Genomic DNA, 23,944 nt, shown 5'->3' with positions numbered 1-23,944 from the left:
TCAAGCAACCACTTCTTGCCATAAATGGGAAGGGGACAGCTCAGGTATCAGTAGTGCGATCCCTGCATTGTTAGGTGAGCTCAGCCAGATGGGTGCATACCAGCCCCACCACACACAGCGGCTACACCTGCTGGTGACCCAGTAAGGTGGAGGGGGGGCTACGGCAGCAAAGGAAGAGAGGAAGGAAGGAGGAAGAGGAATCCACAATGTAGATGTTTGGGAGGGAGTTCTTCCCCCAAAGGGTTTACACAAAAAAACAGAAAATGTAGAAATGGAGGTCAAACACCAATCGGTGATCTAAATGGCAAAAAGGATGAAAGAGAACAGGCTGGATTAAACTGAACTGGAAGCAATACGGGGAACCAAGATGATAGCCAGGTCGACATAAATCAGGACACGGAAAGAGGGGAAGGATGGGGAAGCAGGAAAGAAGTGGGGATAGGGAGGGAAGGGCACGGTGAAGGAAATACAGTCGGGAAGGAAGAATGGACTGTAATAGCTCAGAGCACTGTGTACATCAAACACAAACTCATAAAAGAACCGTGAGCTCCGCCCCCAGGGGGAACTTTACTAACACACTTTCTCCAGACAGTTTACATCTATCTTTAAGAATATTTCAGTTCAGCATGTTCAGTATCTCTGTGACATTCTCCCACATATTAAACAAACCTATGACCACTTGTGCTGCCATTCTCTGTATATGTTCAATATTCTCTGTTAGTCCTATTACGTTCAGGTGCCGTACACTTGTGCAAGTTTCAGGAACCGGTCATATGACTGATTTGTAAGCAATCTCCTTTGTACACTGATTGCACTTCACCAGTATTCTACCAATAAATTGATGTCTACCACCTGCTTTACCCGTGAAAACCTATGTGGTCATTCCATTTCACATCCCTACAACATTTTACCCCCAGGTATTTGTATGAGTTGGCTGATTCCAACAGTGACTCACTGATATTATATTCATAGGATACTACTTTTTTTGTTTGGGAAGTGTCAAGTTTTACATTTATGAACATTTAGAGTAAGTTGCCAATCTCTGCACCATGTTGAAATATTATCAAGAACTTATTGAATATTTATGCAGCTTCTCTCAGACAGTATTTCATTACAGATAACTGCATCACCTGAAAAAATCCTGATTGTACTATTGTCTGCAAGGTCATTAATATACAATATGAACAGCAAGGTCGCAACACAATGCTTTTTGAAAATCAAGAAATACTGCATCTACCTGGCTGCCTTGAGCCAAAGGTTTCAGTACGCCATGTGAGAAAAATGTGATCAATGTTTTCGGAATTATGCTTTTTGGAATTGAGGAGGTAATTTTGTTCAAGATACCTCATTATGTTTGGGCTCACAACATGTTCTAAGATACAACAACAAATCAATGCCAAATATATTGGAATATAGTTTTGTGGATCACTTATACTACTTTTCTAGTAGAAGGATGTAACCTGTGCCTTTTTTTAACAACTGGGCACGGTTTTTTGTTCGAGGGACCTACGATAGATTGTAGTTAAAAGAGGGACTAACTCAACTGCAAATTCAGGACAGAATGTTACAGGGATTCCATGGGGCTCTGAATCTATGTTAAAATTTAATGATTTCAGCTGTTTCTCAACACCACTGACAACAATACTTATTTCATTACCTTTTAGGGATGTTGTTGCGGTCTTCAGTCCAGAGACTGGTTTGATGCAGCTCTCCATGCTACTCTATCCTGTGCAAGCATCATCATCTCCCAGTACCTACTGCAACCTACATCCTTCTCAATCTGTTTAGTGTATTCATCTCTTGGTCTCCACGCTGCACTCCAAAACTAAATTGGTGATCCCTTGATGCCTCAGAATATGCCCTACCAACCTATCCCGTCCTCTAGTCAAGTTGTACCACAAATTTCTCATATCTCCAATTCTATTCAATACCTCCTCATTAGTTATGTGATCTACCCATCTAATCTGCAGCATTCTTCTGTAGCACCACATTTCAAAAGCTTCTATTCTCTTCTTGTCCAAACTATTTATTGTCCACATTTCAATTCCATACATGGCCACACTCCATACAAATACTTTCAGAAACGACTTCCTGACACTTAAATCTATACTCGATGTTAACAAATTTCCCCTTCTTCAGAAACGCTTTCCTTGCCATTGTCAGTCTACATTTTATATCCTCTCTACTTCGACCATCATCAGTTATTTTGCTCCCCAAATAGCAAAACTCATTTACTACTATAATGTCTCATTTCCTAATCTAATTCCCGCAGCATCACCCGATTTAATTCGACTACATTCCATTATCCTCGTTTTGCTTTAGTACATGTTCATCTTATATCCTCCTTTCAAGACACTGTCCATTCCGTTCAGCTGCTCTTCCAGATCCTTTGCTGTCTCTGACAGAATTACAATGTCATCGGCGAACCTCAAAGTTTTTATTTCTTCTCCATGAATTTTAATTCCTTCTCTGAATTTTTCTTTTGTTTCCTTTACTTCTTGCTCAATATACAGATTGAATAACATCAGGGATAGGGATACGATGCTTAAATTGTGGCATTTCTCCTGGGTGTCCTTTGTAAAGGAACTAGTTTTCATGGCCACAAAAGAAATTTAAGTTTTCCACATCACCTGTTAGTGATCCCTAGTAAAGCGTGTTTCTTTAAAGAATCGAACTACCTTGTACAAACAGCTTCACACAGCTGATTAGTTTACAAATGAAGTAATGAGTTACTTATTTTATGTCGAGCAAGTAAACAAAGGATGTTTAGAAAAGGTTCAAAATTATATTAGAAGTTATCGGAAGTAACTAAATACTCTCATTATCACACACTGGACGAGTACAGTGTGGCTGATTTGCACTACATTTTAAACAAAAGCTAGTTTTTCTCACATCTCAATGTCTCTCCTGAACTGTGTGTCTTAGAATTATACAAGACTGCGGGTATACTCAGTGGAGTAAGTCGATACCAACGGCAAAAAGCATTGCAAATACAGACCATAGTAAAGAAGTAAAAATTTGAAACATCATGACTGATATTGAAGTTTTATTGCACAAACAGACAAAATTAACTTTTGTCCTCTCATTATTTTGCAGAAAGAGAAGTCAGGAGCGTGAGGGGGCATACATGTCAGCGAGATATGGTTTATTGGAAGTTGCAAGTGATCTTATTCTCCAATACAGTATGACTAAAGTCTGACTCGGAACATGTGCTCGTCTACTTGTCTTACTGTGTTCAATATTTACTACAGGATTATACCTCTTAATGAATAGAGCATTTTGAATGGCAAGCATTTTGAATTTGGTCAATTGTAATTACATGAAATATTAAGAATCAAATTTTTGTTGCCCCTGGACACCATTAGATAGGCAACCTCAAACTGAGAATGTGCACCATGAACTGGGTTACCAATTTAGTAATACAGATTCCAAGTTCAGCCAAGATTTAAAGTTTTAACAACAATTCCTAAAGTGTTAAGGTCTTGACACTCCTGGAAATTTCTTTATTACCAACATGTCACATTGTCCAATAACATCAAACATTTAATAATTTTTTGTATAAAAATGCTGCAAACTATTGTCAGTAAGTTTTGATAACAATAACATGTCACATCGTGTTGAAAACCTGACATTCTTCACACTATTAATTTGTGGCCCAACACTGCACGAAAGTTGCCAAAAATACCTCCTAGTATTGAAACTACTGGAAAAGAACTGAAGACTGAACATTCAGTGCTGATCTGCGAAACACATGATCAGATATCTACCTTATTTAGACTTTTAATAAAATTAAAATCTACTTTTGCTCTTTTGTGAACGACAAATACATAACTCCATGACAAATTCTCAGAGGCAAGAGATGCAATCATACAATAAATAATGAACAAAAACTAAGATTCCTGACATCTGGGTAGCATGCTGGAATTAGCTGTGATAAAACAACATTACAACATCTCAATGCCCTTCTTCACTGTTCCTTACCCAACTAATTGTTTCCGAAGCAGAATTTCAAAATGATTTGTAATAAATGACTAATTTCCCACATTTTCCAGAGAAAGTCAAAATCCTCTGTAGACAGATCAAATGTGACAAGTGAATGTGTTGTATACCAATGGTTTCATGTACACGACAGGTGGAGGACAAATTTTGACAATGACAGAAAGTTGTGTTATCTTGTAGTTGTCAAATAACAAATAAATCCATATAAAACCAGTGTTACACAACATCTCAATTGTTATGCAGAATTCTGAGTGTATTGCACAAAATGGCTACCAAACAATTAGGGAATCCCCAAGTTCTGTTTTTATTGGGTACCTGAAGTCCTTTGCCAGAATCATAAATCTCTGTGCATAACTGGTGTTCATTCAGATGCAACATTAATTTACTGAATGACATTGTCACCAATGATGAAAGGTAAGTTTTCTATGCTAACACAGATGTAAAATAGCAGATAATGGTGTTGGGGCGGCGAACACAAAAATTTTTGAATCAGCAGAAACGGGACGTATTTGAACATCAGCCCTGAACCCATACTTTGCTTCAAGTGATATGCTGTCACATTGTGAATAGACTGTTTTTCAACTCATTAAGGGAGCTGGTAAATTTGAGATTCTTCTAAAAAGTTTGGTATAACTATTACAGTATGTTATTTACAGTCAAACAGAGGTTGCTTTGTGGATAGTCTTCATAATATGAAACAGACTCTCCATAGATATGCCATGGCAACTGGAGTAACTTAGTTGACATTAAGAGTCAGATTTCAGAAAAATACCTTTTCCACCACCTCTAACAGTTTGGCTTCTTCTTCTTCGCCATTGATGGAACTTCCATTCACAGCTAAGCAGGCAGGTATCTGAAATTAGAAAGGGGTAAAAAGAAACTGAGAAGTGTTACAGCATTAAAAATGTAAAAGACACAGTTATATAGATGTCTCACTTAAAACTTCAAATATTGTAAATACATCAAGACATGGGTATGTGGATTTTTCATATAAAACGTCAAACAGCTCAATAAATTCAGATTCCCCAGTCTCACAATGAAAGTATCGCATACCTCAATAAGTAGCAACCCACATTACAGTAACTGAAATAATTTTCTGCGTATATTTCTATAAAGAAGTTCAGCACAGTTACTTGATGCATGCCTAGAACATGCACAAACTAATTTCAATGACTTCATTCGGTACAACTCTTCACGTAGCTGTAAAATCATTGTGTATTATCAAAACTCAACAATGGTCCCAGAATGAATTTTGGTTCTGCAATGGAGTGTGATATGAAAACTTCCTGGCAGTAGTTTTCAGCTGACTTTTTTATGGTTTCTAGTGAAACATTTCAGTAAAATTTTCATTCATAGTTTTAATTTATTGAATGTTCCAGTAGCCCCTTCCATTTTTTGTTTTAGCTACAAAATTGTGTGAAGTTTTGGTGGTATTAGTTGTGATTTAGTAGTACTGATGGAAGTTATTGATTTCTTAGAAGAGAGAGAATTTTGAGACCACTATTGTTAGTTCCTTAACTAGTTCTACTGTTGTAACTGAACTTAGGTACTTTTTTCAGTAACTGTTAAGATTTTAACGTGAGTGAGAAGTGTGGGCTTTGTCATAGATTTGTGAGTAGTGGGTTACGGTGTGGGATTTGTTCAAGGTATTTTCTTGAAGGGGGCAGGTGGGAGGAATGCAGTGGAGAAGCCAGTGGGCATTCATGCGAAATACTCTCCCGGGAATACAGAATCTGACGTAGAAATAAGTTGGTAGAGGAGCAGGAGCATAAAATCTGTGCCCTTCAAGTGCAGTTACAAGACACAAAGAAGGAACTAGATGGGTTGAGGAAGGTGAAGGGTGCTGGGGAAAGTGTAACTGGCTGTTGGTAAGAAGGCACCTAGGAGGAGGCGATATTCAGATAGCTGTACGTTGTGGATATGCAATAGATTTGACCAACTGTCAGAGCTGAGTGGAGAGGAGCCTCTTGTAGATGTAAGCGTGGGAAACATGCAGCAGCACTCAGCGGTATGGCACCTAAGTCAGTCACAAATTCTAACAGAAAGAAGAAGGTTCTGCTGCTAGGTAAATCACACGGTAGAGGTGTGGGCCAGCAGTTGCAGGAAGTGTCGGGGAATGGGGAGTGAGTACCAGGTCACCAGCATTGTGAAGCATAGTGCACAGTTAGCTCACGTGACTGACAGTATAGGGGAGTTATGTAGGAATTTTACAAAAGAGGATAAGGTAGTGATTGTGGGTGGAGGAGGGTATAGTCTTGATAGGGACAAGGAACATGACGTAAGTGGTGACCTGGTAAAGATATCTACTCAAACTGGTGGCACTAATGTGCACTTTGTGCAACTGTTTCAGGGTCATGATTGGCCTCACCTTAATGTTGCTGTTACACGTGTTAACATGGGGCTGGAGAAGACACTGATGGCAGAGGGCACGGGTCACATTGCAGTGATGTCTGTTGAGAATATCAAGAGAGTGGATTTCACTAGGCATGGCCTGCATCTCAATAGGTACGGAAAGGGAACCTCGCAAACCTTATAGGTGACAGTGTGGTGAGTGGTGGTGGGATCACTTGTGGAAAAATCCCTGTAGTAGTTGGTGTTAGAATGCATTTTTTTAGACTCAATTCAGCTGATACGTATACCTGCTTAAGGGAAGTCCCTCTGACAAAGGAATCAGCTTCAGAAGAGGTCGGGTATCTAGGTAGAGAAGGAATTAAGATATTTCATTAAAAAATAAAAAGTATTAGAAATAAAGTCAGTGAACTGCTTATAGATGTTGAATCTGACATTTTTGCTATATCAGAGCACCACTTCAATAGTTCGACAATTCAGAGGCTTCCTTTACCACAATAGAGATTAGATGGCTGTTTTTCAAGGAGTTCTTTGTGGAGGGGGTGGGGGGCATATATGTAAAAAGTAGTATTCCATTTGAGTCCATAGACTTATCATGGCACTGCACTGAACAGGTATTTGAATGTTGTGCAGGGTCAGTTGAATTTAGTGAAACTAAACTTCTAATTGTTGTTGTTTATATGTCCCCTAACCCCTAACTACGACTTCAGAGCATTTCTACTCAAGCTACAGAGGATTCTTGATTCACTTTATAGGGAGTACCAAAAATTAGTTATATGCGGTAACTTCAACATTAATCTTGTATGTGACTGCCCAAGGAAAAGGATGTTGCTAGATCTCCCAACTCATATGATGTGATGCAGACTTTTCTCCAACTAAGCTGCAAGGGAACAGTAGCACAGCCACAGACAATATTTTTATTCATTCTTCATTACTAGATGGACATTCTTTTAGTAAATGGGTGAATGGTCTTTCCGACCATGAAGCACAAATTTTAACACTACAAGACCAAACAAATGTCTCATATAATTACCAACTATGCAGGAAAGGTAATCCAACAGCAACAGAGAGTTTTTTAAACCCCGTTAAGAAACAAGAATGGCTAGCATAGATGACAAATATAATGCATTCTTTAACACACTTAACATGCCCTTTGAAAGTTGCTTTCAATTTGAATGTTCTAAACAGCATAATAGTAGCAAAAGGCAGTGTGGGCGGCTAACTAGCAGGATGGGGATATCATGTAGAAAAAAGTGGGGAATTCTATCAAAATGTTAGAAGAAGTCATAAAAAGCTACATTAGCCCATTACAAGTACTGTAAGGTGCTCAAAAATGTTATTAGGAAGGCAAAAGATTAAGTGGTATGCAAATAGAATGGCTAATTCACAGGATAAAATTAAAACCACATGGTCAGTCGTGAAGGAAGTGTCTGGTCAATACCAGAATGGCTAATTCACAGGATAAAATTAAAACCACATGGTCAGTCATGAAGGAAGTGTCTGGTCAATACCACAAGGTCAACAATATAAAGTCAGTTAGCAATAAATCTATTTCCGTTACTGATAAGTCAGAATATGTACAGTATTCAATAATCGTTTTTTGAGCACTGCTGGTGAATTAAATAAAAACATTCTGCAGGGAATCATGTAACTCTCTTGGAAAATACGTTTCCAAGACTGACATCTGAAATACCTGTCTGTGATACTGAATCAATAATTAAATCCCTGAAGACTAAGGACTCTCATGGATATGATGGAGTGCCTAGAAAGATATTAAAGTACTGCACATGTTGGTCATACACTTGGACATATTTGTAATTTTTCCTTTAAGAATGGTCTGTTTCATGAACAATTAAAGTACTCAGTAGTAATGCCACTTTATAAAAGGGGAGAAGGGGAGGAAGGGATAACATAACAATTTTAGACCTGTTTCTATGCTGTCAGTGTTTGCTAAAGTTATTGAAAAGGCTGTGTATATAAGGATAATTAATCATTTTATATCACATAATTTGCAATCAAATGTACAGTTTGGATTTAGAATTCTTCTCTTTTCACTATGAGGTACTGGGTGGATTAGACAAAAGTTTTCAAATGCTAGGCATATTTTTTGATTCAACTAAGGCATTTGATTGTGTTGGTCACAAAATACTGCTCCAGATGTTGGACCATTAAAGAATACGGGGAGGAGCTCATAATTGGTTCACCTCTTACTTTAGCAACAAACAGCAGGAGGTCATTATTCACAGTGTTGAGAATGGCTTGTGATGTGGGATCTGAGTGGGACATGGTAAAATGGGGCGGTGTGTGTGTGTGTGTGTGTGTGTGTGTGTGTGTGTGTGCAGGGGGGGGGATGTAGGGGAGGGGGGGGGGGTGCCCTATGGATCAATGTGGGGGTCACTCCTTTCCTTATTTATATAAATGCTATGCCCTCTAGTATTACAGGAGAATCTAAAATATATCTGTTTGCTGAAGACACTAGCTTCGTAGTGAAGGATGTTGTGTGCAACACTGGCCCGGTTTCAAATAGTGCACTTCATGACGGAAGTTTACGGCTTGTAGAAAATATACTAACAACAAATCACAGAAGACTCAATTTTTACAGTTTCTAACACACAATTCAACAAAATCTCTCCTTTAATTTCACAGAATGGGTACATGATTCGTGACACTGAACATTTCAAATTTCTAGGTGTTCAGATAGACAGTAAACTATCAAGGAAAGCCCACATTCAGGATCTTGTTCAAAGACTTAATGCTGACATTTTTACTATTGGAACTGTATCTGAAGGAACTGATCATTCAATACGAAAATTAGTATACTTTGTTCATCTTTATTTGCTTATCTCATATGTTACCAATTTTGGGGTAACACTTCCCATTCTCCAAAGATATTTTTAGCTCAGAAACGGGCTGTTTGGGCAGTTAGTGGTGTATGTTCACAAATCTCTTGTCAATGCCTGTTCACTAGTCTGGTTATTCTGACATTGGCCTCTCAATATATATATTCTTTACTTTTGTTTCCTATTAACAGTATCAGCTTATTCCCAATAATTAGCAGCTTTCACTCATTTAATACAAGGCAGAAATCCAATACGCATTTGGATCGCACTTCCTCAATTCTTGTGCAGAAAGGTGCGCAGTATACTGCTGCATCCATTTACAATAAGCTACCACAAGAATTCAAAAACCTTAGCAGTAATCCACATGCTTTCAAACTGAAACTAAAGAGTTTGCTCATGGGTCACCCCTTCTATTCTGTCAAAGAGTTCCTTGAAAAATTAAGCTGATTCCTATATTATATTATCGATTGCATTTACTTAAACATATAGCTTGTCTTTTTTGTATTCATAAACATTTTCTTTTATCTGTCATTACTTTAATTTTGTAATTTCATGTACTGACATGTTCCATGACCTCTGAGATTTGCTCCTCAATTTGGTCCTATGGAAGTAGAAGTGTAAAATAAAAAGTAAATTAAAACTGTGTGCTGGGTCAGGAATCAAAACTGTATCCTCTGCCTTATGCAGGGAGGTGCTTTACCAACTGAGCTATCCAAACAAGTTGGAATCTGCCAGGGAGTTTCATCAACAAAGTTAATTAATAACCTATTGTGAGATTAGCAACTTCATAAATTCCTTGTAATGCAATTTATGAAGGCAACATTTCCAGGTTTATAAGTCTTTGTTCAAGACATACAGCAATATCTGTATAGATCTTCACAGTGCACCAGTATCGGTTCTCTAAACTTGCTGTCCTACTTCAAAAAATTACAGCAAGCTACTAACTATCAGGATTAATAACAACTCAAGGAGGGTTATTATCGAAAGCTACTATTTACTATACCTACAAAACATGATATATTTCAAAGCCTACTGTATTATTTACACATCGTCACTAGAAACTGACATCTTACATCAAAGTCCACATAAGAGAAGGTCAGAGGCAGTTACATAAGTGTTTCTTTACTGTCCACAGATTTGCAACGCATCAGTTTTGCATAGCCAAAGGGACGATACCTTCAGTAATCGATGAGAGCCCAGAAACCAGGCAATGAATTTCTAGCACCAAAATTGAAACCATTCTCCTCTTTGCTGTTGTCACAAATATTTAGCTATTTTTTTTACAAATATGGCACAAATTATGAGGGTGTGGTTAGGTTGGAATGGAACAAACTGGTTGTGAGTTGGTGAAACCAACAAATGTGAAGACTATAAAAATCCTGGTCATGGTGATACACTGACCTTAACACGAGATCTAGATTAGACTAGAATGTGTGTGTTTCACTTGAAGAACTTAAATTTATGATCTCTGTCATCACATAGATTTGACTGCTTTTTTCCAATTATGTCATGAATTATGAGGTTGCAGTTACTTTAGTGTGTATTAATTCAGCTGTCTCAAATATACACTTCATCCTGAATGTGTCATGAATTTTATGGCTGTGGCTGGGTTGAGACCGAACAGCTCAGGATGAATTAAATTACTAACCTGTGTTCAAAATGTTTGTACAGTTCTTCTGTCTGTGTTACGACAGTGGACGTTGTTGCAATATTCCTTTGTCTACTGCTGCAAAACACTGCTCTCTCACTGGCTGTGCAGAACCGGCAGTTGAAACACACCCTTTGCTTCCCACCATACCTAATAGCGAGTGCTGACAACACTGCTACACAGAACACGCAACTATGCATGCCACAGGCCCTGGTCTAGACAGGGTAGCAATTCAAACTTGGAAAAAAATATTCTCTGACAATTCCTTGTAAGCGGGGGAAGAATATGTCATAAAAGGCTCCTGAGAAGTTAACGGTAACAGGTGGGGAGGGGTATGAGCAGCTAACAGTAATGACTTTTCTGTACTCTCCGCTATACTTTAGCAGCAGTTTTTATAAACATTGATAATCTATAGTGACTAATATTGAAATAATTAACACTATGAAATTAAGTATTTTAAAATTCATGACTGATAAAGCTCAATAAAATTAAGTTCCAATGATAGGTTAAAAACACAGAATTCCACAAGATTCTACAGAATTACTGAAATTCTCTGAGATTTCCCTGATTTTCCCGGGTAAAATGTAATTACCTGAGAGTTACACGTTTTCCAGAACAACCCCCACCCTGTTAGGCATTTACAGACAACTTATGTAGAAAATGACACTTTAAAAAACTTGTGGTAAATAATTCAACATATCTACCACCTCTGTTCTTCATTTGCTTTTTTCCCCAACAACGTTCTGAATTTCAGTAAAGTTGAAACATTTCTGCAGTCACTAATTTAGTCCTGCACACTCTGGTAACAGATTGAAGGATTTCAGTGCGTCGGTGTGTGTGATGACATGTTCTTCCGTCACACCATCTTCATTCTCTTTTGCTGCCAAACACATTCTGTTAATTATACTCACATCACTTAGCCACTCAAATTCCTAGTTCTTAGGCACCACTACTCAAATATCCGCAGAAATTTCTGTTATATGCATCTTCGCAACCACAAATATTTATTCTATGCAAAAACACACAGTCCAGTCATACTGATGTGACCATCTATCAAAAGCATAAATAATCACTATCTGCAGCGTCAATCGCTGTGAAACGTGCAGCCGAGAGTCGATGGGGTTGTGGAAAGTAGTGACAGGGACGTAGGACCGTGCCGACTCCAGCGGCGTGGCCAGCAGCACCGAGTTTCTCAGTCAAAGATCCGTACTGTGAACAGCCCGATCCAGGTGGTCCCACAGATTCTGAATCAGCTGTAAATCCAGGGACTTTGGTGGTCATTGGAGTACAGAAACTCATTGTGGTGCTCTTCGGTTCACACACGTACACTGTGGGCTTGTAATGTCCCCACAGCAAATACCCTCTACCACACACTAATTAATCATTTTCAATCAAACCATCCACATTCATTCACTTTGGAAAAGTTATCTGATCTGATTTTCTCGTAATATATGCGGCGACATCTCATCAACGCCACACTATTTTCTAGTGCATTTATTCTTTGAAATAACAGGGATGCATATATGCATTCTCCATGGTTGTTAGAGGGGTAACTAGGACAGCTTCTGGAGTATCTGTTGAGGGATTGAAGTGTTTCCGAGAGATACATATTCTGCTTTTCTTCTCGCTAAAGCGAGGCAATTAACATTTGTGCCGCTAGCGGTTTGTTTTGAAGAGAAAGAGATTGTAAAAGAAAAATAATTAAGGCGTGGAATCACCGGAGATCTGGACATGTAATGGAGATGGATTTGATACACGATTTCCTCTATAAATAAGGTTTGTGACTTTTTTGTTGTGGAGTGAATGAACGAATGAGTTTTTTCTGAATCATTTGTTGATCACGTTGGCCCTGCGTGGTGCTACTACATGTACATGGGTGAATCCCGAACACAATTCTAATTATGTGATTCTTGAGTTTCTCCCGGCGTATTTGATAGTCAAAATATCCACGGGTGTGCTGCCGGTCTATAGTGTCCAACGGGCATGTCGCCATCATCAGGTGAACTGACGGACTGAGCTCCTGTGAACGTGCCAGCACGGAGATCCGTACGCTATGGCTGCTCAGAGGGAACTGGGTTCGGTCGTGGCGGCGGCCGATTTAAATATCCTCCGCCCGCGGCGCGCTCCCTCCGCCGTCCGCGCCCCGCGCCACGGTCGCGCGGTGGAACAGATTGTGACGGAGTCTGAGATGACGTCGGAGTGATGGCTCTGTCCGCCATGGTCGTCACAACTACCGTATTTACCCGAATCTAAGCCGCACTCGAATCTAAGCCGCACCTGAAAAATGAGACTCAAAACAAAGGAAAAAAAGATTTCCCGAATCTAAGCCGCACCTGAAATTTGAGACTCGAAATTCAAGGGGAGAGAAAAGTTTTAGGCCGCACCTCCAAATCGAAACAAAGTTGGTCCATTGTAATATGAGACACAATTTAGGTCGAATGAATGACAATACAGCTACAGTAGTTTGGTTCGAGTCGTAAGCTTTACCAGGTAGCCATTGCTATGCGTCAGGCGCTCCGTCCGTATTTATATGGGTACCCTTCCTTTTTCACGTGCTTCGTCTGGTTTGAATCAATTGCTTATTTTGTTTGATCCGATAAGTGCCGTTTTCTCTGTTATAGGTGTTTACGTCACTCTAAGCTGAAAATGCATCACTGTACTGTGTCATGCATTGTTTGTCGCATTCTGATAGTGCGTGTTTACGGCCTGTCGCAGTTCGCGGCATGGCTTGCTTTTGTGCACGCTACCGCCGCTTACAACTAAAAAGAGGCGAATCGTCTCATTAGCGAAGCGGTGTCAAGAGACTGCTATTTGTTGTTACTTACACTGCTGCTTTCTTTGAGAATGATCAACAAGAACCAAATAATAGGCTGCGTATGATAGAACATGTTCTGAACGAGAGTTAGGCGAAAATTTTTCTCCGTTTGAAAATCTTTGTGGCCGCTTCTTTAGTACATCAAATTCTGCACAGAAATTAGAGTCATCTTAGATTTAAAAATCTAGTCAGTTGCCGTGGTTCATTTCTGACTGTATCACTATTAGGCTAAGAATAATACGAATATAAACATGACATGATAAGTGTATTCTTCCGCGTTTGCTGTTGTCTCACTCTAGTTTTGTAGTTTATTAGGCAGACAGGATTTGAATGAGATAGCAACAAACACGGAAGAACACATGGCAAAATGTTTATATTCGTATTATTCTTATGGTGAATGGTGAAGAGAATACTGCTTGTGATTCACATTTCATCAGGTTACTATTAGCAACCATCTCTTCTCACAGGTAGGAAAAAATTCAGAATGTAGAGTTGGCCATATTGAAAAACATCCCAAACAGTCTTGCCAGTCGGATTTTCGTAGTACATTGAAATTCTAATACATTCGAAGATGAACAATACGGAATTTGTATTTACTTCGTTGGATAATGTATGAAAATGCAGTGGTCGAAACTCGGGGCGGAGAAAAAAAAGCTCGTCTTCCACCTTTTTTTTAAAATTTATTTACTGACGCAGAGGTTTTGGCGCCAGTATTTATCTTTGTGCCTACAAAGCATGTCTGTGTAGCGCTACATATATTCGACGGCAGAAGTTAGTTGTGGCGGCACCTACCAACATTTTTCAGAACTTCCGCTTGCTTTGCACTCGATTCTAAGCCGCAAGCGGTTTTTTGGATTACAAAAACCGGAAAAAAAGTGCGGCTTAGATTCGAGTAAATACGGTATACGTTTGCTCGATTTACTCTTGATTAACCCGATTGCTGGTTCCCAAGCCTTGCTAAGATTATAGCCACAGTCACGGTTTATGAGGTCGTCATTGGTGCGAATTTCGATGGCCTCTCTCACAACGCTGTCCCAGTATCTCGACGTCTGTACCAGAATCCTCGTGCGGTCATATTCCATGGCGTGATTTTCCGACAAACAATGTTCAGCGACCGCCGACTTGCTCGGATACATCAGGCGAGTGTGCCTCTGGTGTTCACGGCATCGATCCTCGACGGTACGCATCGTCTGACCAATATACGACTTGCCACACTGACACGGAATCTGGTACACGCCGGCCTTCCTCAAACCGAGATCATCTTTGGCGTTCCCCACCAGTGCACGAGTTTTATTTGGAGGACAAAACACAGTTCCGACCCGGTGTTTCTTCAGAATGCGAGCGATTTTCCCCGAGAGTGCGCCTGTGTATGGAATAAATGCAGTGCCTACCTCCTCCCTCGTGACTTCATCCATCTCAAGAGGTTGTGCTGCAGTGGTTGGGCGGAGAGCACGTTGAATCTGCCACTCTGAGTACCCATTTTTTCGAAATACAGTTCTCAGATGTTCCAATTCCTGGGGTAGACTCTCTGCGTCAGAGATAGTGCGCGCCATATGTACTAGAGTTTTAAGTACCCCATTCCTCTGTGAAGGGTGGTGGCAGCTGTCTGCGTGAAAATACAGATCAGTGTGCGTAGTCTTCCGATACACCCCATGACCTAGGGTGCCGTCAGCCCTTCTCTAGACCAAGACGTCAAGGAAAGGTAATTTACCCTCCGTTTCAGTCTCCATAGTGAATTTGATATTGGGGTGTATGGAGTTTAGATGTGTAAGGAAGTCAAGGAGTTTATCCATACCATGTGGCCAGATGACAAACGTGTCGTCCACGTAACGGAAAAAGCAAGTAGGTTTCCATACGGATGACGACAGGGCTTCCTCCTCGAAGTTCTCCATGTACAAATTCGCTACCACCGGTGAGAGTGGGCTACCCATGGCGACTCCCTCCGTTTGTTCGTAGTATTCTCCATTAAAAAGAAAATACGTCGAAGTCAAGACATGCCTAAAAACTTCAGTGGTCTTCTCGTCAAACTTCTGACTAATCAATTCTAGTGACTTTCGCAGGGGTACCCTCGTAAACAAGGAAACGACGTCAAAACTCAGCATGATATCTGACTCATCCAACCTGAAGCTGTCAAGGCGTTTAACAAAATCCACGGAATTACGGATGTGATGAGGGCATTTACCCACATAAGGACTTAATATTCCCGTCAGGTATTTGGCCAACAAATATGTAGGTGCCCTGATGTTGCTGACAATGGGTCATAATGGTATCCCCTCTTTGTGAACCTTCGGGAGTCCATATAGTCTAGGCGGTACCGGACCTTGGGGTAACAATTTCTTAACGTCACCCTCCGGTAAATCTGCGTCCTTGAGAAGCGCCCTCGTCTTGTTCTCCACCTTCTTTGTAGGGTCAACGCTGCTCTTCCGGTAGGAATCGTCATTTAGCAGGCTCTGCATCTTATCAGTGTAGTCCTTATGGGAGACAACAACTGTAGCATTGCCTTTGTCAGCCGGTAAGACAACAATTTCAGAGCGCTCCCTCAGATCACGAATGGCCGCCCTCTCTTTACTGCTGATATTTGACTTCATCGGCTTGGATTTCGTCAACGCACAAGTTTCATGACGTATTTCCTCGGCTGATTCTGGCGGAAGTCGAGCTGCAACCTGTTCAACAGCACTAACAATTTCTGCGACTGGAGTGAACTTGGGGGTGGGAGCGAAGTTGAGACCTTTCTGCAAAACCGAGACTGCATCATCACTCAACACCATGCCACTCAAATTGATGACAGTCTTGCACGGAACCTGCAGAGATGGTTTGTCAAGGAGACGTGAGAACTTAGCTGTATGACGTCCCGTAGCCTTCTTATGAGCGGAATCAGCTGACACCCAGGTGACACCATCAATCCAATCCCAGGAACAAGAAGTAAACTTACTAGCCAGTTGCAAATGTAGTTTGAGTAATTCCTGTGAGATAAACTCAAGGCTCCGGCGGGTGAATTGCACTCTCTCACGTACCAACGCGAGGCTGGCTCGTTTCTTGATTCTCTTAGCTGCTGCAGAATTGATGTGATGCATAACCTTAGCAAAATTTGGAACAACATTCTCGGAACGACATCTCTTTAGAAAGGCAAGAGTCCTTAGCAAACGACATCTACGGTGGCGCAACTTTTCAAATTTCTTCATGCTGCGATACATCTCCTCCCCGTAAAGGTGTATGATGTGATTCTTGAGTTTCTCCTGGCGTATTTGATAGTACGGATCTCCGTGCCAGCACGTTCACAGGAGCTCAGTCCGTCAGTTCAGCTGATGATGGCGACATGTATGATCGCCGAAATATTGTGCCCGTTGGACACTATAGACCGGCAGCACACCCGTGGATATTTTGACAATTCTAATTACTTTATTTATGCAGTGTATAGTCCACTTTTTGCCTAAGTGAGGAGTTATCCTAGAATATTGTCCCATAAGACATCAGATAATGAAAATATGTTAACATACTGACATCTACATCCCCCAACTTGGCAATTATTCTAACACTAAAACTAGTCAAATCTAAATCTTCGAGAAATAATAGAACTTTCTATTCCGTTTGTTATTTCTTGTTGGCCCACTATGTTACTAGGAAGTGGGATATTTTTAACAGTCCACAACTGAATGATATATATATATCGCACTCTCTCTCTCTCTCTCTCCCCCCCCCCTCCTTCCCACCCCCTCTGTGTGCGTGTATGTGTGCTCTTTTTAATTTTTTTGGTATAAAGCTAGCCTGTTTGTGCAAAACCAGTAAGTAACTTAAAAAAAAAAATATTTCTCTGTTGAAGCTTCTTTGCTCCACTTCACAACAGTACTTGTACCATCTGCAAACAGGACTAATTTTGGCTCATGGCAGATCATTTGCACAAGGCATGAACACTAGTGCACGGCTTAACAACTCACTGATTTTGAGTGTGTGCATCTGCATTTGCTCATTCTCTTGCTCACAAATGCACCAGTTGCAACAAAGTGGGGAGTGAGGGAAATGCGTGTGCATCATGCCACGACAATAGGGACAAAGTGCAAATTGACATAAGTGAGGGGCAGTTTTAACTGTGGTGCCACTTAATATCAGCTATGTGAGTCGGCAATGCATATCACCCAGAATGTCTTTGCACTTCAATCCACAGTACAAGGAATGTCATTATTTTACACAAAAAGGTAGATCTGCACACTGTTTACTGTGTCGTAAGATGCTCAATACTTCCAGGAAGCTAAATTTATAAAGCCACTGCCTTTTTTTTATTACACCAAAATGCACACAACTTGAGTATGTACACAAGTTGTTGAGACTTAAGAGGATGCTTATTGAAGAGGAAGAATAGAAAAAAGAAATATCATGCGAGTGTGCCGTTTGGATGAGCTACAAAACTGCACTACTTTTAGTAAAGTCCTTGTGCCCTATCACCTATTGTAATTTAATAAAAGAATACATGGTAGTTGCAGCTGAACAATTATGTCCACTTTAGGTAGAACAATTGTGACACTCATGGGTCCACAAAGGTTATGGCAGATAATGTTCAGAACCAGTTTGCAAAATCTTTGTAAAAAGTTCGTTGCCACTCTTTAGCACTCTATGCAAATGTAGATAACACAAGCACACAACTGGATGTGTCATTTGTATCAATGTCTAAGAAAGTGTAGAAAATGTGGGTTTGTCATAGAATTTATTAGTTTGTGTGTCTACAGACAGACCATCAGCCATATTAGGGGCAAAAACCAGGATTTGTAGTGCAACAGAATGGGAGAATCAAATAGCTTACAGTAACAAAATAGCACTACTCTTCATTTTGAAGTGACTGATCTGTAATGCAACAGGAAATGTAACGGCAGTCTAGATTTCTTCAAAAATTTCCCTCAGGATTGAATTCCTTGCTTACACGGTTTCCTCGTCCTATTCCCCGTGATGGTGGAGAATGTACAGTACTCGCTGCTTGCAGGCATGAGTTCACTGCCTGCTCACAGAGCATGTTTGCTGTGAAGCCCTGCACTAGTGGGACAACGATCTAATCCGTTGGAACTCCCGTTGTACTTTCTCCCACGCAGAGGACATGGCGGCTCTCTTTGTAATACTCAAAAAGCCTTAGTTAACATTCTGCATTCAATTTCTTGAATAATAATTACACCAGGCATATGTGGAACTAAACACTTTATAAAAGTTTAGATAATAGAATATTTTTATTCACAAAGTCAAATGCCTTCGAAAGTCACAAAAGATCCCATCTGGTGATATTTTATCGTTTAAAGATGTTGTTATGTACTCAGTAAATTACTGCAGGAATATCTGATTCGACCTAACAATGGCATATTTCAACCTGTCTAGATAAACAGTCTAACGAAGCATTACATCACGCATTACCCTAACTGAAGTAGGACGTTACATTTTAGATGCCTGCAGCTTTTCAGTTACTATGCACCCATTTGAACTTTTACTCTTTGTAGTCACAATGATTTTTCTAATATGAGATGGGGATGCAAGATTAATTTTTATTTCATTAACGTCCTCTGTAGTGAATCTTTGGTGTACTGTTTTGCTTTCTCTTCTGAGCTACTTGCACCAGTTTTCTGATCACTGTAAGAGGTAATTATTAAAAATATATGCTACACGTGAACTGTCTTTTACAATGCTCCCATCCTCCAGCAGAAATAATGTCATCATCTATGGCTCACTTCCCTGTTTCCATTTTAACAATATTCCATACTTAGTTTATTTCACTGTTTGGTCTGTCAATATCAGACAATATGTGCATAATGCTTCATTTTTTACAACTTTCCCTGTTATAGCAGTACAGGTGCGCGTATAGAACAGCACTGTATAAAGCTCTGAATTCACAACAGTAGTTACTTAATCAGACTTTTGCATCAACCGATTCCTCGAAGTCATGAAATGTAATAGTCCGTAACTGCTACACTGATGGCTGCAGAACTGAAAGTTTATTGGACAATGCAAACTGCTGAATTGTTCTTCCTTGGAGTGGAACAAAGGCAGGCAAGATAATGCACAGAGATCATACATGCATATGCCTCTGCCACATTGAGCTATATCAAACTAACATGACAAGTACACTAATGTTGTGTCCTTGTCACTGCAAGCTGTATGAAGTGGAACTCTCAATCTCAGTTCTTAGTCATCCACAGCTGAAATCAAGCACTGATTTTAACAGCTGAGAAACCTATGGTATTTGTATTCCACATGTGACACTTGTCATTCATGTTGTATATCAATGTGACTACTCTGCAATTCACACTTAAGTGCCCGGAAGAGGATTCTTCGAATCACCTTAGGACAATTACTCTTCAGTTCCACACTCAGCGCATGCAAAAATTAAACATATCTTTCTGTACAAGCTCTAATTTCTCATGTACTACTACTACAATCATTTCTCCCTACATAGGTTGGCAGCAATAACGAGGAGAAAGTTTGTGACTGAAATTCTGAGAAAAGATCTTGTAGTAATGAAAAACACTTTTTTTTTAACAAATGCCACCCCACCTGCCGTACCCGTTAAAAATACTCCCCCATTTCATGATAATACAAAACAAGCTGCCTTTCTTTGGACTTTTTTGATGTTCTCCATTAATATTATCTGGTAACGTCCCATACTACACAGCAATACTCTAGCAGAAGACAGAGCAGTGTATAAAGTAATGTCTCTGGTTCTCTCTTTTTTTTTGTGAAAAATCTTACAGCTTTTTAAATAAAACAAACGTTATTAACATTCTACATGCCTATACGTCTGCAGTCCTCTGCTGCTAAAGGATTCTGTAATGCAGTGCGTAACATGGCAGTGTGTAATGTACCTAAATCGGTCCGTGAGAAACAGTGTTCTGACATCATGTTTCAAATTCAAACAGTTTGACCACACATGGAGCATTGAGAAATCTGCAACAATCCAATGCCTCGGGTTCACAGTCATCAATCATCCTCCGTACAGTCCTGACTCGGCCCATTCGATTTTCAAGTTTCTAAAACTTAAAAAACACTTTCGAGGACTTCACTTTGATAGTGATGTGAAGCAGTGCAAGCAGATGCGAGGTTGTGGCTCCGTCAGCAAAGTCACACATTCTACAGTGACGGTATCAACAAACTGGTCTCTCATCGGGATACGTGTTCGTCGCTACAATGCCTTTGTTAAAAAATAAATATGTAAACCTGAAGAGTAAAGACATAGAATGTTAATATTGTTTGTTTTATTTTAAAAGCTTTAAGAGTTTTCACATAAAAATTCAGAGGCATTATTTTTCAGCAGTCCATCATAGACGTTTTCCATCTACTAAGTGTTCTGCCAATGAAACACAGTCTTTGGTTTGCCTTTCCCCAACATTATCTTTGTGATTGTGCCAACGTAAGTTGTTCATAATTGTAATTCAAACATATTTCATTGACCCGACAGCTCTTAGATTCATGTGATTTATCACGTAACTAAAATTTATTTTTATTACTCGTGTGGATGACCTCACACTTTTCCTTATTCAAAGACATTTGCCACTTTTTGCACCATACAGATATCGTGTTTAAATCATTTTGCAAACTGGTTTTGATTTTCTGATGAATTTGCTGGATGGTAAATGACAGCATCATCTGCAAAGAATCTAAGAGGGCTGGTCACATTGTCTCTTAAATTGTTTATATAGATTAGGAACAGAAGAAGGCCTGTAACACTTCCTTGGGGAAGACCACAGACGACTTCTGTCAGTGCTACATACTGTGAGCTTTCTAACAGGAAATCACGAATCCAGTCGCACAAATGAAATGATACTCTATTGGCACACAATTTGATTTGAAGTCTGGTGTAAGGAAGTGTAAAATGAATTCTGGACATCTTCAGTCCACAGAGTGACTTGATGCAGCTCTCCTGAGCACGTCTCTTCAGCTCTGCATAGCTACTGCAGCCTCAATCCATTCGAACTTGCTCACTGTAGCCAAGCTTTGGTCTTGCTCTAAATGTTTCATCTCCACACTTCCCTCCATTACCAAATTAACTGTTGACTGACACGACAAAGTGTCCTACCGACCAAACCCAAATTTACTCAAGATGAGCCATAATTTCTTTTTCTTTTTAATTTGAGGGAGTGCTCTTTCATTTGCTATCTTATCTATGAACTAAGTCTTCAGTATTCTTTTGTGGCACATTACATTTCAAAAGTTCCTAGTCTCTTCTTGTCAAAATCATCAGCATTTTATTCCATTTTAACGCTCCCAGTCAAGTAAAAACAGAAAACACTACCCAACACTTCATACAAGGTCCGGTCACATTAATGTGATCACCACCTACGTGCAGTGTCAACGTGCAATAACAACACAAATACGGCAGGTGGCAACACTAACAGTGGAGCCTATATAAAGTGTGTTAAGGAAAACTGAAAACAGTGCAGTCCTCGTCATAATGCAGAAATGGAGCGATTTATGTGACACCCAGAAGGGCATGGTCGTTGGATTTTGGGCAAAGGGTGGAAGAGTTTCCAAAGCAGCCAAGTTTGTAAACTATTTGCATGCTGCCATCTTAAACAGTACTGTGCATCGAAAAATAATGGTCGCCAAGGCAACTGTGGCACACCCGGCTGCAGAGACGTGGACACACAAACAGACGTGCAACTGTTGAGCAACTGAAAGTCCACAAATTTTTTTATTATGGTTTTAGGGCACAAAGCAGCTATAGTCATAAGCAACCATTCTGTGGTTTAGTGAAGGGCAAAAACAGGAATTTAAATCAGCAGCAACGGGAACGAAACTGAAGGAGGCGGGAAATTAAAAACAGAAGGAAATCTTAGAAAAGTGCTATTGAAGAGGGTTTGGTTTCCCCAAAAAGAGCTTCAAATGCATCTCACTAACACTTATAAGCTCAAGGACAATTGGCCAAGCTCCATCTGCTAAAAGGGAAGATTTATCAAGCGGCAGCTGTAAACGGGCAAGTAGCGGATTAAAATAGGGGCAATGAAGTAAAGGTGTCACACCATCCACGATTAAGAGCATTGGGGACAAAGCGGGGGAGGGTCGTCACTTAAAAGATGTCGATGGCTAAAAAGACAGTGTCCAATCCGGACTCTAGTTAAAATTATCTCCTCCCGACGATGAGGCCAGGAGGAAGAGTTCCGAGCACAGGGAAGAGGTTTTGTGCCCCATAATTTATTATCCTGAAGTGCAGACCAACGTGTGTACCATAAAAGAGCATCACAACAACACAAAATGTTCTGGAGATTGGAAAAGGGAACCACGCGAACAGTGGGCCGAGGAAGAGAGACAGCAGCCTTTGCTGCTATATCAGCTGCCTCATTTCCACGTATGCCAACATGCCCTGGGATCCAGCGGAATGCCACAGAGATGCTCCTGAAGTGCAGCATGTGGAGGCAGTCCTGAATCTGGTGGATCAGAGGTTGGATAGGATCAAGAGCTTGGATGTTGAGCAGAGAGCTGAACGAATCCGTGCATATAATGTAATGTATATGCTGATGGTTACAGATGTATTGAACAGCCTGGAAAACAGCATAAAGCTCTGCAGTAAAAACCGAACACTGGTCGGGAACCCAAAATCTAATAGGGGTGTCGTTAATAACATAGGCACTCCCAACACCAAAGGCGGTCTTGGAGCCATCTTTGTAAATAAATGTGGCACGCTCCATTTGTGAGCATAGAGCACCAAATGTTCGCTGATAAAGTATAGGGGGGATACTATCCTTGGGAAGTTGACAAAGGTCACAGAGAAGACAGGACCAGAGGCAATGCCAAGGTGGCTTTGTACCCCCATTTGTATTGGAACATGACTGGCTGGTATGATTAAACCTCTGGCATTGATAGCAACACGTAGGGTTGGGGATGAAAGGGTGAACTGAAATTATCTCATATCCTGCTTTAATGTTCAATGGAAGTTGAACTCTGTCAATGTCAAGAAGAGCGTGCAGGTTGTTGCCAATTCCTTTTCAACCCTTTTCATTACTGGATATATGGCCTTTACTCCCTGATCAGACAGGTAATTTTGAATGTCCTCATTTGATAATCCGTCAAGTGATCTTGTATAAACCACCCCGCATGATGAGTTTAAAATGCTGTGCGCTTCCACCCGGGCAGGGAAGGTGTGTAGCAGTGCAGTTCGAAGCAATTTTTGTGCCTGGAGGGCACTGTCTGTTTCTAACAACAAGGTGCCATTTCGTAACCGGGAATAAGACTTTACAGGACCTGCAATTGTGTCGACACCTTTCTGAATAATGAAAGGGTTCACTGTTGAGAAGTCTTGAACTTCGTCAGACCGAGAAACAACTAGGA

At 40.3% G+C, this 23,944-nt stretch overlaps 1 protein-coding gene across 1 annotated transcript in view; it reads right to left on the bottom strand.

Annotated features, from left to right (window-relative positions):
• LOC124720164 overlaps window positions 1–23,944 on the bottom strand; it is a 65,900-nt gene that overhangs the window by 28,015 nt on the left and 13,941 nt on the right. The window contains exon 2 of the mRNA XM_047245480.1: window positions 4,772–4,852. Coding sequence (XP_047101436.1) covers window positions 4,772–4,852 — 81 coding nt within the window. The remainder of the gene's footprint in view (window positions 1–4,771; window positions 4,853–23,944) is intronic.

The sequence above is a fragment of the Schistocerca piceifrons genome, chromosome 11 (assembly GCF_021461385.2).
Source record: "Schistocerca piceifrons isolate TAMUIC-IGC-003096 chromosome 11, iqSchPice1.1, whole genome shotgun sequence".
NCBI classification, from domain to species: domain Eukaryota; kingdom Metazoa; phylum Arthropoda; class Insecta; order Orthoptera; family Acrididae; genus Schistocerca; species Schistocerca piceifrons.
The sequence above is the reverse complement of the archived record's forward strand: the minus strand, read 5'-3'. Positions and strand labels throughout refer to the sequence as shown.